The following is a 16,632-nucleotide window of genomic DNA, read 5'->3' on the forward strand; positions in this document are numbered from 1 at the left end:
TAAGCCCAGACCAGTTCATGATTTGGGGGACACCACACATCACCACACTGGCCACTTGGATACGGGTTTTATTGCACTCCATGTGCCTCCCCCAGGCCAGGGGGGAGCAGCAAGGTGGGGCTGGGGGCTCCCAGCACAGGCTCAGCTCCAGGGGCAGGCTCAGCTCTCAGGCCCGGGCGTGTTCTCCCGCTGGCGGCGGTGCTGGAGCATCCTCTGCACACGGACACTGCACAGGTAGCCGGCGTACACCATCAGCAGCATCATGGAGCCCGAGAAGGCCTTGTAGCCAAAGTCTGCCAGCTGCTTTCTGGACACCATGGCTGCACCTGAGAGAGACACACAATGCCAGGATGGTCAGCGTTGGAGAGCACCTGGAGATCGTCCAGTCCAACCCCCCGTGTCCAGGCAGGGTCACCCAGAGCAGGTGACACTGGAGAATGTCCAGGTGTCTCCAGAAAGGAGGATTCCCATGACTCCATGGGGAACTGTTCCAGTGCTCTGCCCCCCTTCATGGAAAGTTCTTCCTCATGTTGAGGTGAAACTTCTTGTGGTCTAGTTTATGACTGTTCCTCCTCATCCTGTTTCTGGGCATCATAAAAAAAGAGTGTGCCATCATCCTCTGACCCCTTGGAGATATTTATATGTATTAAAAAGGTCCCATCTCAGTCTTCTCCCAGCTCCCACAGCCTCCCCTCAGAGAGATGCTCCAGATCCCTCAACATCTTTGTGGCCTGCACTGGACCATCTCCAGCAGCTCCTTGGCCAGCACTGGATGCTCACTGTGGCCAAGGGGCAGGATCCCCTCCCTGAGCTGCTGGCACGCTCTTCCCCATGCATTCCAGGATCCCACCGGTCCTTGGGGCTACTCCTCCGCAGGTGCAGGATCCTGCACTTGCTCTTGTTGAGCTTCATTAGGTTATTCTAATGAATCATTAAGTTTTTCTTTGCCCCAGCCGCTGGAGGCTCTGCTGGACGGCAGCACAGCCTTCGGGTGCATCAGCCACGTTTTGTACCATCACCAGACCCACTCAGGCTGCTTCCATCCTTTCACCCAGCTCGGTCATGGACACGGTCGGTCCCTGGTGAGCTCAGTGAGCACCGGCCCGCAGGAAGGCGGCGGGGAGCAGGGCCGGGAGCGCGGATTCGCGGGTCCGGTCCATCATCCCATCCCATCCCATTCCGTCCGGCCCGGTTTCTCCGGACTCACCGCTCCCGTCCCATCCCATCCTGTCCGGCCCGGTCGCTCCGGACTCCCCGCTCCTGTCCCATCCCATCCGGCCCGGCCCGGACTCGCCGCTCCCATTCCAGCCCGTCCCACCCCGCTCCGGTCCCTCCGGCCTCACCGCTCCGCTCCCGCTCCGCCGCTCTCCCGGCCCGCGTCACGTGGCGCGGGGCAGTCACGTGCCTGCTGTCGTCACATGTGCCGCGGTCACGTGTGGCCCCGGCGAGCGCGGGAAGCGCGCGCGGTGCCCGCAGCACCCCCTGGCGGCGGCCCCGCCGCAGTCTCCCCTCAGGGGCCGCTCCCGCCGCCATCGCCGCCGCCTCGGGTCCCCCGGCGAAGCCCGGACGGGCCTCCCTGCACGACGGAACCCGCGGGCCTTCCTCTGAGGTGCGGCTCCGAGGGCCCACAGGGGACAGTCCTTGGCCACGCGTGGATGAGGCCGAGGCTCTCCGGGCCGTGCTGCAGCCCTGAGGCTCAGCGGCGCGGTGCCGTCCCGAACGTCACGGTGGCTTCACAACGGTTCTGGTGACATCCTGAGGGTCCCAGTGCCTCCCCGAGGGCCCCAGTAGTTTCTTGAGGGTCCCAGTGCCATTCCAAGGGCCCGGGTGCCTGCCCAGGGTCCCAGTGTGCCCCCAGCCCAGAGCCTCCTTTCCAACAGGCCGCATTCCCCCAGGTCCCCTCCTGTTCCCTCAGGTCCCCTCCTGTCCCCCCTGAGGCAGCTGCTCCCTCCCGGAGCTCCTTTCCAGCCTTTGAGCTCTGCTGTCCCAGTCCTGCTCTATCTGGGGCTCCCTCAAGCTCCAAAGCTGCCAGGGTTACTCTTTCTCCCCTCCTCATCCATCTTTCCCCCAGCAGCAGCTCCCAGGGCTGCAGCACTGGGATGTGCTGAGCCTGCAGAACATAATTCCAAATGGCAAAGGGAAGACTTTTTATAGCTCGGGACATCCAGCTCCAGTGTGGTGTGTTTAAAAGCGAGAGATTGTTGGAGACCTGGGACCCTCAGCAAGGGTCTGTAGTGATTTGAGTGCTTCAGGGTCAAAGAAACATGGACAAGGGGGATGCACAAAGCATTTCCATCACAGAGGAGCTCCCAGCTAAACACAAATCCCTGCTGGATTCTGCTGCAGGTGCTGACAGGAGTTTGCGTGAGGGAGCAGAGCCCAGGGACCCTCTCTCCTGCATGAGCTTCGTATCCAAACACTTGGATTCCTTGAAGCCCTTGAAGACAAAGAGAACTAGAAGTGGTGCCAGCCCTGCAGGAACACGCTGGACTTCCTTTATCCTTCCTCCAAGCTCAATAAAGCTCCTCGGCAGAGGAAGCCGTGTTGGCTCCCCCCACACAACAGTTCTGCTGAATTTAAAGGTCGCAGAGTGCCTGCTGAGAAAACGTGGCTAATAAAAGGCACAGAAACAAGTGCAGTGCCAACAGATTAAATTCCCCTTGTAAGACACCGAGCAGAGGGTTCAGAGCCCTGTAAAGGTCACTCAGTACGGGGCTCCTTTAAAGACACACAGGGACAAGGCGAGTCTGGGAAAAGCAGCTGGGAAGAGATGAATAAAATCTCACAGCGTGTCCTGGGAAGCCCCAAACGTCAGAGGAAGGGAGGCCTGGGGTGTGTGGGGCCCAGTGCAGTCCTGGCCTGGCTCCTGCTGGCCCCAGGTGAGGACTCTGGACCTGGCTCAATGTTGCAATCCCAACCCGCCATAGTCCTACAGCCAAATTTTAATCCTGGAACCGTTGCTGAGACAAAGCAAGTGGGACACTATGTGATGTTGGGGCTAAACAGGGACCTACAGGGACGTTCTTGCTGTTTCTGGGACAGCACAGGAGGGTGCAGAGCCAGGAGGGAACGGGCAGTGCCCTGTTTTGAGCGCTCAGCAAATCCAGCAGGCACCAACCCGGCGACAGTGATGCACTGGAGAGCATCTCCTATCTCCTCTCCATGTTTATTGTTATTTCAAAGGAACACTGCTAGTCAGAGACCCCTTGGTTCTGGGATTTGAATGGGGAGAACAGGGAGCCTTGCAGCATTCCAGCCTTCCAGCCCAGGTAGGATCAGTGACTGCTGGACACTCTGGCCTGAGCAAACAGCTCAGAGGAGCAGAGGGACATGTGGCACCTGTCCAGACAAGGGGCAAATTTCACAGGCTCAGTGTCAGGCCCAAGACCTCTGTCCTGTCCTGGGGTGTTGGACATCTCCATGTACCTGTTGTGGATCATATGCCAATTCCTGCCCCTGTGCCAGAGGGCAGCTTGCAGCATCCCCACATGAGGAAAAGTGTGAGACCCCCTTCCTCCTGTGACAACAGGGGAGCTCCCCAGGGCTGGGGCCATGGGGAGAGCAAAAGCTCTAAACAAACAGACTCCAGTGTGTCCCTGGGTCAGCAGGAGCAGCTGGAGGAAAGCAGCACATGGCTGGGTGGCAAGGAATGCCATTGTCTGTGCTGGTGCTGCCTAGAAAGATGCTCAGTGCCTTTGGAAGTCCTGAGAGCTCCACTCACCAGGTGGAGCCTGGCAGGGGACTGTGCCCTCTCCACCAGACAGGGAATGCAAAAGCAGCAGCAGGTAGGGAAGAGCTGGTGTCACCCATAGGGCCCATGGGGCGAAGAGGGAGGACTTGGGACACTTGTTTTCCCTGCCAGGCAGTGCCCAGCCCTTATCTATCATGATGGCCTGGCAGAGTCCTTCCCAGAGCTGAATCCACTGTGAGGAAGTGGAAGGAGGAAGATGCTCAGCCCTGCTCAGGGCAAACCTTGGCAGCAGCAATTAAACGAGCCCTTCAAAGAGAGGAAGAGGTCAGCAGGTACCTCTGTGGCAGGCTCAGTGTCCAGGGCAGTGTCTGGGGCTGGGGAAGGGAACCTCTGCTCTTCCAGCAGTCTGCAGAGGCTCCCAGGAGACCCAGAGTCCTTCCAAGGCTGTGGCAGCAGATGAGGTTGGTGTGGGCAGGAGCTCTCAGCACATGTCAGCAGGACCTGTGCTCTGCAGGCAGAGCCCCTTACATGTGCTCAGGGTGGTTCTGCAGACACGTGATGAAGTCAGTGACAGGTTTTCCCTCGTAGCAGATCCGATACACAGCAGTGAAGAGGGGGAACCTGTGGGCAGACAAAGAAAGTCACCCCAGATGGCAGAGTCAGAGCACCTCGACTTCTGTCATGGCATGCAGGACAGAATGGGGGCCAATGGCACTGTGCCCCATCCAGCAGGCCACTCCTGCCCAGCTGGTGGGGGCTTTCCCCTCCTGCTGCTGCTGAAAAGGTCCCAGCTCCACCCCAACAAAGCACAGAGATTCCAGCACTCACTTCTCCACTGCATTCTTGCTCTTGAGGATTCGATGCAGCTCAGCAGATGTCTGGGGACCCTGCAGCTTCTGCCCATTCAGCATCTCCTTCTCCAGCTGCTCGATGGACTGAAACAACACAGCAGTGAGGAGCTGGACCTGCAGCCCTGCTGCTGCACCACGTTCCTGCCCTGGAGCTGGGCTGCAGCGCTAGCCAAGCACAGATGGATCCCACAGTGCTAAGGGGGATCACCTCCCTGCCTGCTCACCAGCTTGATGCAGAGATCACAGAATCATGGAATACCCTGAGTTGGAAGGGACCCACAAGGATCATCCAGTTGAACTCCTGGCCCCCCACAGACACCCCAACAACCCCGCCCTGTGCCTGAGAGTGTTGTCCAAACGTCCCTTGAGCTCTGGCAGCCTTGGGGAACCTGTTGAGTGCCCGACCACCCTTGTGTGAAGAAGTTTTCCTGCTATCCCACCTAAAGCTGCCCTGACCAGCTTTATCCACACACTTTTACCAGTGTCAGCCGCTCCCAGCTGTGCTCACCTTCCCAGTCTTGGCAAAAGCCTCGGCCACCTTGCGGTTGCGGCCCCCGTAGCAGGTGGTGATGAGGTCGGCAACGCCGCAGCTCTCCAGGAAGGTGGAGGAGGTGACAGGGCCCTTACAGAAGAGTTTGGCAAAGCCAATCATCTCCATCAGGCCCAGGCGGATCACGGCAGCCTTGGTGTTGTCACCGTAGCCAAGCCCATCACAGAAACCGGCCCCTACAGCCACCACGTTCTGGAAAACAGTGGCAATGTGGAGGGATCTGTTCCCAACAGAATTTGGGGCTTGGCTGCCTCCGTGAGCAGCCTGTGTGATCCCAAGCACTGGCTGCTGTCTGTGCCAGTGCCCAGCATCCCTCCTCCCCCCAGCTCCCTGCAGAGCCCCAGGCTCTGCTCACCTTGAGAGCCCCACAGATCTCTACAGTGTCAGCTTCCTGCACCACCGACACACGGAAGTTGGGGGTCTGCATCAGGTCCTTCAGCATCTGCCCATGCTTCATGTTCTTGCAGCCTGAGGAGACAAAGGGACAAGGAAGAAGATGATGGGGAAGACCCATGAGGTAGGTCCATGCTCTCCTGAAGGTCATTCAGTGAGAGGAGCCTATTGCCCAACCAATGTTGCAAAACAGTTGCAGGTCCACACAGAGTCAGGCACAGACTGCCTGACAGATAAGCAATGTTCAACTTTGACATTCCCAGAACACAGGGGACAATCCATGCTGCTGTCACGCAAGACAGAAATGACTTTCTGAATGCTCAGTAGGTTAAAGGCATCTTCAAAGGTTGTAAATTTGGGGTTGCAGCTTTCTGTCCTGGTTGTCCCTGCAGGGTCCTGTGTGCTCACAGGGGTTGTGGGCTCTGCTCCACCTCCCAGCCTCCTACCCAGTGTGTTTGCTGTTGTTTAATAAAACAACACTTTGAATGCCACAACTTCTGACCCAGCAAACGGTTCTGTTTGTCTTGGCTCTGTGCACAGTCCCCAGCAGTGTGGAGGGTGTTGGAACTGTCGCCAGATGAACTTCCAACAGCCCTGGCTGGCAATAACATGAGATCCAGGTGGGCATCCTGTGAAGCCCAAGGAAATCAAGGATGGAAATTATTCCTAAAGGGCCTCTTGTTGCCCACCTTTTTAATTTGTGCCAGGCAGCTGCCTGCTGTTCCTGCTCCATGCTGGCAGGAACTTTTAGCTGCACAACCCCATTGTTAATGAAGCGAGTGATCCCAGCACAAACCCTGGGAATGAGCTCAGCCAGCTCCTATGGAGCCTCCTGTCTCCCCAGGGAACAGGGCCAGTTCACCCAAGGCAGCAGGAGCTTGAGCTGCACCATACTCTGCCCTTTGCCTCTTCCTGCTAATCACAAATGGAAGCTGCTAACAAGGAGGGCTCCTTACCAATGGTGGTTTCACAGAACTTCTCTTCTGCCACTTCATTGGCAATATTGGCCCCCATGAGCACGCTCATTTCTATTCCCAGTTTCTCATGGATGATGTCTGAGATCAGCCTCAGCCCATCTGGTCCTTCATCCACACCCTGGGGACAGCCAGGGACAGAGATCACAGCATCAATCACACTGGGATAGACCTCTAAGGACATTGAGTCCAGCCTTTGACTGAACACCACCTTGCCAACCAGACAATGAGCACCTGCCCCTCCTGGACACCTGCCCTGCACCCCAATCCTGCCATTCGCTGTGCTGCCGTGCTCTGACTGATCCTGATGTGCAGAGCTGTGCCCTGCTCCTCTCAGCACCGAGATCCCCCTTATGCCCTCACCCTTCTCCACCAACACCTCCAAATCCCCACAAAGACTCTGCCCCCACTTCCCTTCCTTCCCCCACTGCCCATTTCTGTTCCAAAATCCCTGGATTCCTTTAGCAGCCACCCCCAGCCAGGCTGCTTCCAGCTCCCCTGCCCTTGCCCCACACCCTGGCGAGCGCTGCTCCTGCTCACACCTTGATGAGTGACATCCCAATGGCCTCTTTCTTCACGTGGCCCTTGAGCTGGTCACAGACTTTGCCGATGAACTGGTGGGGCACCACGAACAGGAGGACATCAGCCCCTGCACAGGCTTTGAGCAGGTCTGGCTCTGCCACCTGAATAGAGTGTGACTGTTGTTAGGGACTGGCAAGATGGATGGCAAGGAAGGGCCCAAAGTCACCATGCTGAGGTCCCTGCCAGCAGAGGGGCTGGTGGGATGATCCCAGAGCAGAGGGGATGATGCCAGCTCAGAGGCAGCCACATGGCCTCCAGCCCAGCCTGTGGGATGCCAGAGCAGAGTCAAAGGTGGGCAGTGAGAGCAGCCAGGGCTGCAGCTCATCCAAGCACAGATGAAGGTCAGTGGGAGGGCATAACTGAGCCCCGCACAGCCCGGTGCACACCCTGCCTTCACACCCGGGCTTCCAGCAGCCCCCCAGAGCTGCTGGTCTCTCTCCAAAGCTCAGCCATCAGCTCTGCCCCTCGGAGACGCTGCTGGCAGCCCACACTCACCACGTTGGGGGGCAGCTTGTGCCCCGGCAGGTACTTGACGTTCTCGTGCTCCGTGTTGATGATGTCCGTGAGCCGCCGGCCGCCCACCTCCTCCTCCAGCACCCACATGTTCACCTGGTTCTCGAAGCTGCCCAGCCGAGCTGTGTTGCTGCCGGCGATCTTGGCGATGGCCGAGCCCCTGCGAGGGCAGAGGGTGGCCGTGGTTGTGGGCACCGGGGAGCCCAGGGCACCACAGGTCACGCTGTGACCTGCAGGAATGGGGACGGCTGGCACCGGCTGCCGAGGGGGGACAGGGCAGGACAGGGACCGCGCTGTGCTCGCCGAGGGGAGCCGGGTGCCCGGCGCTCACCAGTTGCCAGAGCCCACGACGCAAACCTTCTTGCCACCCATGGTGCCGGGAGCGGGGCACTGCGGTTTGGAAGCCGCCTCTGCTATTTCAAGGCTGCCCGGAGCAGGGGCGGCCCCGGCCCGCCCCCGGCCCCGCCTCGCCCCGGGGGCCCCGGGCACCCGCTCCGTGCGCGGCAGGTGCAGAGCGCTGCCCTGGAGCGGCTCAGATCCCCCAGAACCAGGAGCCATAGGATCACGGAGTCATGCAATACCCTGAGCCGGAAGGGACCCCCAAAGACCGGGGAGTCCAAGCCCTGGCCCTGAACAGGACACCCCAACAATCCCACCCCGTGCCTGACAGCGTTGTCCAAACACCCCTTGAGCTCTGGCAGGGTCAGGGTTGTGACCGTTCCCTGGGGAGCCTGTTCAGTGCCTGAGGTCTCTGGGGGAAAATACCTTTTTCCTAATATCCATCCCATCCCCCCTGACACCGCTCCAGCCTTTCCCCAGGGTCCTGACACTGTCCCAGAGAGCAGGGATCAGAGCTGTCCCTCTGCTGCCCCTCGTGAGGAAGCTGCAGACCCCTTGGCAGGGCACTCGCCAAGCTGACTCGTGACTGCTGACCCTTTCTGCAGAGAAGCTTTTCATTGTCCCCCTCTTGCTACAAAGTGCCATTTCCCCCAAAATGAAGGAGCAGGAACCACCTGGTGCAGCCCCAGCACTCAGCTCCTGCCCCTGCCACAGCCAGCAGCACTTTCCCCTTCACACAGAGGATCCTTCCCTTGCCCCAAGGGCTCCCCGGTCTGCAGCAAAGCAGTTACATTCTATAAACAAGCAGGGTGAAGAGAATAAATCCCCTTCTGCATAATTTTAAACCTTGCATGTAAACTGTACTTCAGTTTCCTTCAAATTCTGCCCTACTCCCTTGGGCACAATCCAGGCTGCCACAATCCAGCCAAGTGGACACGAGGCAGTTCAGGATTTATTAGCACTGGCCACTGGATTTCCAGTTTTGCTCAAGTTACTTTGTTTACCACAAAAGCACTTTGCAAAGGCTTAGCAGAGAGTCTGCAAGCTGGGAGATCCCCTCCATGAAAGGCTCGCTATAAAAGGCCAAAATATGAAGAACATTTTCCCTCCAGTCACTTAACCCTGCTGGCTTTGAGAAGAAGAAGAAAGCAAGCAGAGATAATGGTGTCCCTTCCCTGGGAGTCACCAGGCTCATCCCCCATGGCAGCTGGGAGAGTGCAAGCTGTCAGCACGGAAGGAGGAGGACAGCTTCCTTCACAGGAGTCTTTTATTAAAACTGGGTGACGTCTACAAGGATACAGTACAAAAAAAAAATTTTGGTCCATGGAAAAAACCGTAATACTCAGTTAAGAAAAGCAGTTACTCTGCAATAGCTACGTTTGCCTATGTAGGACTCAGCATCCCTCCTGTGGGAGTACCCTGAGGAGTCAGGGGCTGCTTCTCCAGCACCAAGACCTTCACCCCAGTACCACAGAGGAGCATTTCAGAAGGGCAGAGGAGAGGGGAAGTCGAGAGTCTATTACTCACAGACATGTAGTAACACAGACACAAGGAGTAAGTAGTAGGGCCACCCAGGTGCTCCAACTCACAGCAGCCTCCCCAGCCGCACTGAACTGGGTGAGTGCTCATCAGTAACATGATCCTGCAGCTATTCCAAGAGTCAGACCAGCTTTGAGTCCATTTGCATTATAGTCCCGAGCACAAACACTGGGATTGGAGTGAAGAGGAGCTATTTCATTCTCCTAAGCCTGGCCACCAGTACCTCATTCCAAGAGGAGGCATCGGGGCTGCTACTCCTCACAGTGGAGAAAATCTACTTGTACATTCCTGAACCATGCTGGGCCCTATGGCAGCCCCACAGCCTAAAACTTGACTAAAAACCACAGGAGCTTCAGCATGGAAACACCTGCTAACTCACATATGCTTGGAAAAATGTCCTTTTCCAAGGACTGTCCTGTCCTTGGACCCTTGGACCCACACGAAGGAGCCTCTGGTCCCCACAGCAAGTGACACAGGACAACTGTCCTGAAGGAATGAGCCTACAACACTGTCCCTGCAGAATTCCAGGCAGCTGCTCCATCTCCTCTCCCTGCTCCAGGGAACACAAGCAGCCACGTGGTTTGCTGGAAGCCACTGGGAGGTGTTTGAAGTGCAGAGCGCTGCATCACTCCAACGCTTCCACATCCCTGCAGGAAGCCAAGGCCTTGTCTCCCTGTGATCCCAGCCCAGGACAGTCCATCATGGAACACGCAGGGAATGGGGCAGGGGAGAAGGGAGAAGGGAAGAAGCAATTCTCTATACAGTTCAGTAACTTCCTCAAGGAGGAGAGTGACCTATGAGGCAGCCCAGTGCAGCAGCACCCTCTGAGGAGGGGGTGAGGGCAGGGAGGTATGTCAGCTCATGGCATCCTGCCCACGACAGCGCCTGGCACGGGCTGTAAAACGTGGCAGGGAAGAGCCCAGCCACACCTTAAAGCAGAGCCAGGCTTCAGAGCCAGCTCTGAGAGCCCAACCAGATGCTGGTTGGGGAGGAATGGGCTGAGAGAAGGCTCTGAGTCACTCTGGCTACCGGGGACACTACAGGCAGTGCAGAGTCACGGGGACGCTCGTGGAAGCCTTGGGACTGACAAGGCAACAGTCAGGAAGAAAACCAGGTAGAAATGTGTGCTCATTGGAGCCTGTCTGCTCGCCCCAGGTGTCCTGGACTTGCCCCTGAAGGGACAATGCCAGGATGAATAACGTGGGCCTCGCTGCCAGAGTGGGATTCGGTGAGCTGGAACAGTGAGCTCTGCAGCTCTGTCTCCACCAACAGCTGTGATGCTTCTGCCTGGGGAGGAGCAGAGCAGCCTATGTGTTCCGGATGCCCAGGGCCTGCTCCAGTTCCTGCCGTCTCTGCTGCACCTGCAAGAGGAGCAGAGTTGCAGCATTAACACCCCTGGGTAGTGCAGCACCAAGTTAACACACTGGGAAAGGGAGAGCTCCAACTGAGACCAAGATGCAACCACCACCTCCCCCAGCACTGTGTGGCCCAAGGAGTGCCAGCACAGAGGGGCACCCCAGCCTGGGGACGCTCACCTTGGAGTAGAAGTATCGGCACACGGCTTCCTGCGCCCACGGCTGGAAGTAGAACTCAGCTCTGCGCTCCTCCTCGGGATTCCCAACGACATCAGTCATTGTCTGGGAGCACAAAGGCACAACAGCTCAGGGAGTGCAAAAGCTCTGGCTCTGCTGAGCAAACCCACCCCCTTCCCTTTCCTCACACACATCTCAGTGCACTCAGGTCAGCTTCTTACGCTTGACTCAAATCCCAGCCTCGCTTTCCGAGGAGGAAATTGCTTCCTTCTCTCTGTGGGAGCTCATTCTAATGAGGGAAGCGTGTGAACTGGACCACCTTCCACACAAGACAAAGCTTCTACCTTCAAATCCCGGCACTGGGACTGGAGCCAGTCGTTGATGAAGCCCTGAGGATCTCGGGCAAAGCTCAGCATGAACTCGCGCTGTGTCTTCAGCTGGTTGATGGTCTCAATTGTTTCATGGATCTGCAGGAGACAAACACAGAATGGAACTGCTGAACAGGGGAGAAGTCAGAAACATCAAGGGATCCAACACATGAAGGCAAATTCTTACACTCTCTAGTTCACTTATACTTACCAGGATGTTCAGCTCCCAGTTTCCTGCTCTCTAAATATTACCAATTTTCCCATAGACTGGTTGCTTTAAAAATTACATTTCCAGGTACAGCCACGTTTGTAAACATGGCTCATCCCACTACAGCTTCCAAACAACAGAGCACTCCTATTCTGTGTCCAGAGACACATCCCTGCCCAGCAACAAGGAGAGCAGATCTGAAGGAGCTTTTCCTACCTTGTTATCCAGAGCAGCAATTTCCTGTTGACTGGCTGTGGAGAGCAGGAAGGAATTCATCTGAGTTTTCAGGGTATCGTCCACCTCCACGTCAATGTCATAGCAGGCTGTCTTCTTCTGGTCATTTGGGTCAACACTGGGGACATCCACAAGAAGCCAAAATCAGGGAGCAGCTCCAGAAAGAAGGCAAAGTCTGGGACCAGTTCAAGGAAGCAGCAAATGCAGCTCCTCTGGGATGCTGCAGCAAACGGGCTGCAGGCAGGGACAGGGACAAGCCATGCCACTGTCAGCCTCAGCCCCAAAAGCAGCTAAAGCCCACGGATGGCTTTGCAGCAAAAGAAAAGAATGATTGCTCCACTAAGGTTTCTATCCGCAGCAAAGGACAGCAGGGATGTGGGAGTGCCTTTGGAAGATGGATGTGGTAATGAAAGAGGCGGCTGCTCTTGCACAAAGGAACAGTGACAGGCAACATGGGAACTGCTGCTGAAAATCAGGACACAGCACATTGTCTTCCCAGCCAGCCTCATCCATCCCTCCCTCCCACTCCTTCCACTCCTTCCTGGAAACAGGAACAGCCGTGGAGCAGCCTCACCTGATCACATGGTTGATGATGATCGGCTCGGGGGGCATCAGCAAGGCATGAAGCCTTTGTGGGATCTCTGAGAACTTCATCCGCTGCGACTCAAATATCTGTGACAGAGACAGGGCTGAGGGAGGAGCAGGGGCTCGCTGCAGCCACCCCTGCGGGGGCAGCCCACGCTGGGAACTGCTCCAGGCGCTGCTGCTCCAGCCCTGCCACTGCTCACCTGCTGCAGGTACTTGTCACAGATGACAAACTCCCGCTCGTGGGGGTCCTGCAGCTTGTGGGTCTTGATGTACTGCCACAGGGCCTGGATGATCACGGGCCGGGTCTGCGTGTGAATGCCCAGCAGCCGAGCCAGGCGCGGATCCAGCTTGAACTGGGGAGGCTGAACAAAGAGCACCGAGAGGTGAGGCAGCCCAGACACAGGTAATGGTGCACGCCCAGCACCGCTGCTCCCAGCATGGAATCATGGAATGGTTTGGGTTGGGAAGGACCTTAAAGAAATCTCCTTCCACCCCTGCCATTGGCAGGGGCACCTTCCACTATCCCGGGTTGCTCCAAGCCCTGTCCAACCTGACCTTGGGCACTTCCAGGGATAGCCACAGTTTTCCTGGGCAGTTATGCCAGGGCCTCACCACCCCCAGAGGGAGGATTTTTTCCCTACTGTGCTACCTGGTAATCCAGCATCAGCAGGACAGTGCAGCGCACGTTCACATCCCCTGGCCTCTTCACCTGGAAGCCATCTGTCTCCTGAGTCGTAGCAGTCCTGTGCCACTGGAACATGAAAGGGAATTCAGAAGCCCCCCAGACATGATTCCCCCTGCTCCTGCTGCTGGGCACCCAAAAGCTTTGCCAGTAAATCCCACTCAACTAGAGAAAACTCCAATTCTTCCTACTTAGAGTTTAAACAAGAGTCAATACATTTGTTCCGACCTTCAGCAAGTGAGAGGAAAAGCCAAAGTGAGAATTCAAGAGCTCCTGGCTCCCAGGAGCCTCAAGGATTCCCACCTCCCAAGTTGTAAATGACACACAAACCCCACCTGCTGAAACACCAACCCACTTTTAGAGGACACACAGCAAAAAGCAGCTCACCTCTACTAGGTGATTGTCAGGGCCATACAGGTCTTTATCAAGTTCAATGACCAGAGATTTAAAGAAGGACGAAAATTTCCTTTTCTGCTTGGTGGCATCATATTTGGACAGAGCAGACTGCAAGCAACACAGGGAGGAAGAGGGTTAGGGCAGCAAGTCTCAGCACTCAAGCACAGCCACCGTGCACGACAGCTCCTCCTCTAAGTTCTGACCACCTGAATTCACCAACGTGTGCTCAAAAATCGAGTTTCCAAGTGAGAAAGGGAAAGACTGGAGTTAAAGATGAGCTCGCAGGAGTTAAACCCCTCAGCAGTTACGTACAATGCCAGTGCCCTGGTTCTCAGAGCCGGGGACACAAGTGCCACTGAGCTGCTCTCACCAGTGATTCTCACAACTCTAAGAACTTTGGACAACTCATGTCCTGCCATGGGGACACCCATCGGTCTGCAAGCTGGGCTCTCGGTCTCGTCACCATCAGACTCCTTGGAAAACAGAGATGAAGGAGGATATCAAGCCCCAGCTGTGCTCTCAGACACTAGGAAACTGGTTTCATTGCCAACTCCAGATCCACAGTCCCCTCTGAGGCTGGGTACTGCCCACTTACATCCTCCAACAGCCGTCCTTCCACCCGAAGCTCCCAGGAGGCGACGGTTCCTTCGCCATCCTCCGCGTCTGACTTGGCGGGGTTGAAGGTGTTGGAGATAAAAATACGCAGCTTTCGCTTTTGCTAGGAGAACAAACATCAGCTAATTAATAATCAGTTAATTCTCCTGCACAGGGCCAACTGTGCTGCACAAGCTTTGCTAAAACCGAGCTCAATGTTCTCAGCTGCCTCACATTCCCCCCTCCGGGTGCACACAGTGAGGACAGAAGAGCTGCTGGTCCCAGTCCTTGGCACTGTCCAGAGCATGGGACCCCTGATTTGCCACACTCACAGGACACAGCCCTTCAGTGCCCTCCTGCTGCCTGAACTCAGGAGCCTGCAGAGCCTGGATACAACCATGGACCCCCCTACCTTGATGGGGCGTTTCAGAGCCTCCTGGATATCCAGGCGCTTCCTCATGATGGTCTGGTCCAGCTTCCTCTCGAAGGCCAGCAGGTCCATGTAGGCCTGGGACTCGGGCACGAGCTCACGGATCTATGGCCAAGCAAGGATGGAAATGCCCATCAGCTCCCCAGGCTGCCTCACCTCCCCCTGAGCCCCTCCCCATGTCCCACTCACCCGCTGTGGGAGGATTTTATCTGCCATCTTCTTCTTCTTGGCACTGACAGGGGCAAGAGGCAAAGGAAGTGTGAAAATGGAACAGCTCTGGGCACAGGAACTCAAAAACCTGCAGCTCCCCAGTTAGCTGGGCCCTGCTCAGTGTGGCTAACTGGTTATCTCAATGCCCCCCACCCCTCTGAGCACTCACAAAGGGAATTACATCTGTTGGGAAGGGGGTTCATCCCTTGGGAAGGAAGACCTGCCACAACGCCCACACCAAGTGACCTTCCTGCCTCAATCAACTTTGGGTTGGCTTTTCCAGGAACAGCATTTTAAATCCAGCATGAATTTCATTCTCACTGGGGCATCACATCAGGATGCAGGCACGTGACACGGACTCAGCCCTGCCCAGTGCTGTCCTCCAGTGCCAGGGGAAGCACAAGGACCTGACAGGACCTTTCAGCCCCTGAGCGCTGCAGGATGGCTGAGAACTCCAGAATCTTTGAGATTGGAAAAGCCCTTCTAGACCCCTGACTCCAACCTGTGCCCGATCCCCACCCTGTCACCAACCCAGAGCACTCAGTGCCATGCCCATCATTCTTTGAAAACCTCCAGGGATGGGAACTCCACCACCTTCCTGGGCAGCCCCTTCCAAAGCCTAGCAATTTCCATGAAAAAATTCCTCCCGATGCCCACGACAGCCCAGGGGATGTTGCTGCCGCCCCGAGATGCTCCCATTGTCCGGGATGTCCCCGTTACCCCGAGATGTGCCCTCTCCCCGTGCCCCCCGTGCCTTACTTGTGGTTGCGGTTGGGCACCGCCTGCGGCTGCACCTGCTGAAGCTGCTGCGGCGCCGGCCGCTTGCGAGCCTGGTCCAGCCCGGCCTGCGCCAGCGCGGGCCGCACGGCTGGGCTCCCACCGTACCCGGGAGGACCCATGGCCGGGCCCTGCGGCGCCAGGCGGCCGCCCGGCAGCATCCCGGGGCGCTGCGGAGAGAACAGAGCCGGTCAGCGCCCGCCGAGCCCGGCCCCGCGCCCCGCCCCGCGCCGCCCCGCCTCACCGGGTAGGCGGCTCCGGGCAGCGGCGAGCGGTACAGGCCCTGCCCCGGCGCCGGGCCCATGCGCACCGCCCCGCCCGGCGCTCCCGGGCCCAGCGCGGCCCCGGGCGCGGCTCCGGCGCCGCCGCCGCTCGCAGGCCCCGACTGGAACCCGGCCCGCGCCGCCATCTTGTCTCGCACAAAGGGAGCGGAACCGGAAACGGCCCCGCACGGCGCGCGGAGCGCCGGGGAGGAGCCGCCCGCGCCCGCCGCCCGTGGCGCCCCCTGCCGGAGGGGAGGAACGAGCGGCGGGGATGGCGGATTTGGGGGTGCGGGAAGGGGATCGGGGACGTTGAGGGGTGGGGTTGGGGTGCGGGATGGTCCCAAACGCTGGGAAGGGTTGGGGGTTTCAACCCCCACTCCCCGGCCGTGATTACAGCCCCTGTTCCCTGGTGCTGGAGCCTCCCTTGCTGTGGGATGTGTTCGGAAGGAGGTGGATGCGCCTTTCCCAGGGATGGAGGGCTCTGATGTGCAGGTGGGGCAGTGACACCCCTCACCTAAGCTGCCCTCTGTAACGTTCAGGGGGAATTTCTCCATGGAAAGGGTGTGAGGGGCTGCCCTGGGAGGTGGTGGAGTCGCCATCCCTGGAGGTGTCCAAGGAACAGCTGGACATGGCAGCTCTGGTGGGGATCACTCACAGTTTGGACTTGGGGATCTTTTCCAACCTCAGGGATTCTGGGATCTTAGGGATGAAATTTATGGGGAAAACAAATGGCCACGAATGGGCCCAGTTTGTGCAGGTTCAGGCAGAGGAAAAGGATTCCTGTCTCCCCTGGGGTTCCCCCAGAGCAGGAGGTTGGAGTTAAAGGCCACTTTCTGCAAGTATTAACATTAAGTTCCTTCTCCCTGAAGCAGTTTCCTGTGCTCAGAGAGAAAAGGGACACAAACCCAGTCAGCATTA

General features: G+C 57.6%; 3 protein-coding genes across 3 annotated transcripts; all 3 read right to left on the minus strand.

The window, feature by feature from the left end:
- Positions 1–52: 52 nt before the first annotated feature.
- Positions 53–1,455, minus strand: COX14 (cytochrome c oxidase assembly factor COX14). Its single transcript, XM_054649278.2, has 2 exons — positions 1,344–1,455; positions 53–326 (listed from the first exon to the last, which is right to left on the minus strand). The coding sequence occupies exon 2, from the start codon at positions 316–318 to the stop codon at positions 160–162; it is 159 nt and encodes a 52-aa protein (XP_054505253.2). The 5' UTR covers positions 319–326; positions 1,344–1,455; the 3' UTR covers positions 53–159.
- Positions 1,456–3,147: 1,692 nt separating this feature from the next.
- GPD1 (glycerol-3-phosphate dehydrogenase 1) lies at positions 3,148–9,001 on the minus strand. The gene is made up of 8 exons (XM_054649243.2): positions 7,886–9,001; positions 7,537–7,714; positions 7,002–7,142; positions 6,442–6,580; positions 5,448–5,560; positions 5,051–5,284; positions 4,520–4,626; positions 3,148–4,312 (listed from the first exon to the last, which is right to left on the minus strand). Exons 1-8 carry the CDS (start codon positions 8,110–8,112, stop codon positions 4,216–4,218), a joined length of 1,236 nt encoding a protein of 411 aa, XP_054505218.2. The 5' UTR covers positions 8,113–9,001; the 3' UTR covers positions 3,148–4,215.
- A 141-nt stretch (positions 9,002–9,142) lies between these two features.
- SMARCD1 (SWI/SNF related BAF chromatin remodeling complex subunit D1) lies at positions 9,143–15,887 on the minus strand. Its single transcript, XM_054649242.2, has 13 exons — positions 15,696–15,887; positions 15,434–15,621; positions 14,654–14,696; positions 14,447–14,569; positions 14,036–14,158; positions 13,432–13,548; positions 13,012–13,113; positions 12,563–12,724; positions 12,349–12,446; positions 11,757–11,892; positions 11,309–11,431; positions 10,968–11,069; positions 9,143–10,793 (listed from the first exon to the last, which is right to left on the minus strand). Exons 1-13 carry the CDS (start codon positions 15,858–15,860, stop codon positions 10,740–10,742), a joined length of 1,536 nt encoding a protein of 511 aa, XP_054505217.1. The 5' UTR covers positions 15,861–15,887; the 3' UTR covers positions 9,143–10,739.
- Positions 15,888–16,632: the final 745 nt, after the last annotated feature.

Source organism: Agelaius phoeniceus, chromosome 35 (genome assembly GCF_051311805.1).
Source record: "Agelaius phoeniceus isolate bAgePho1 chromosome 35, bAgePho1.hap1, whole genome shotgun sequence".
Classification (NCBI taxonomy): Eukaryota; Metazoa; Chordata; class Aves; order Passeriformes; family Icteridae; genus Agelaius; species Agelaius phoeniceus.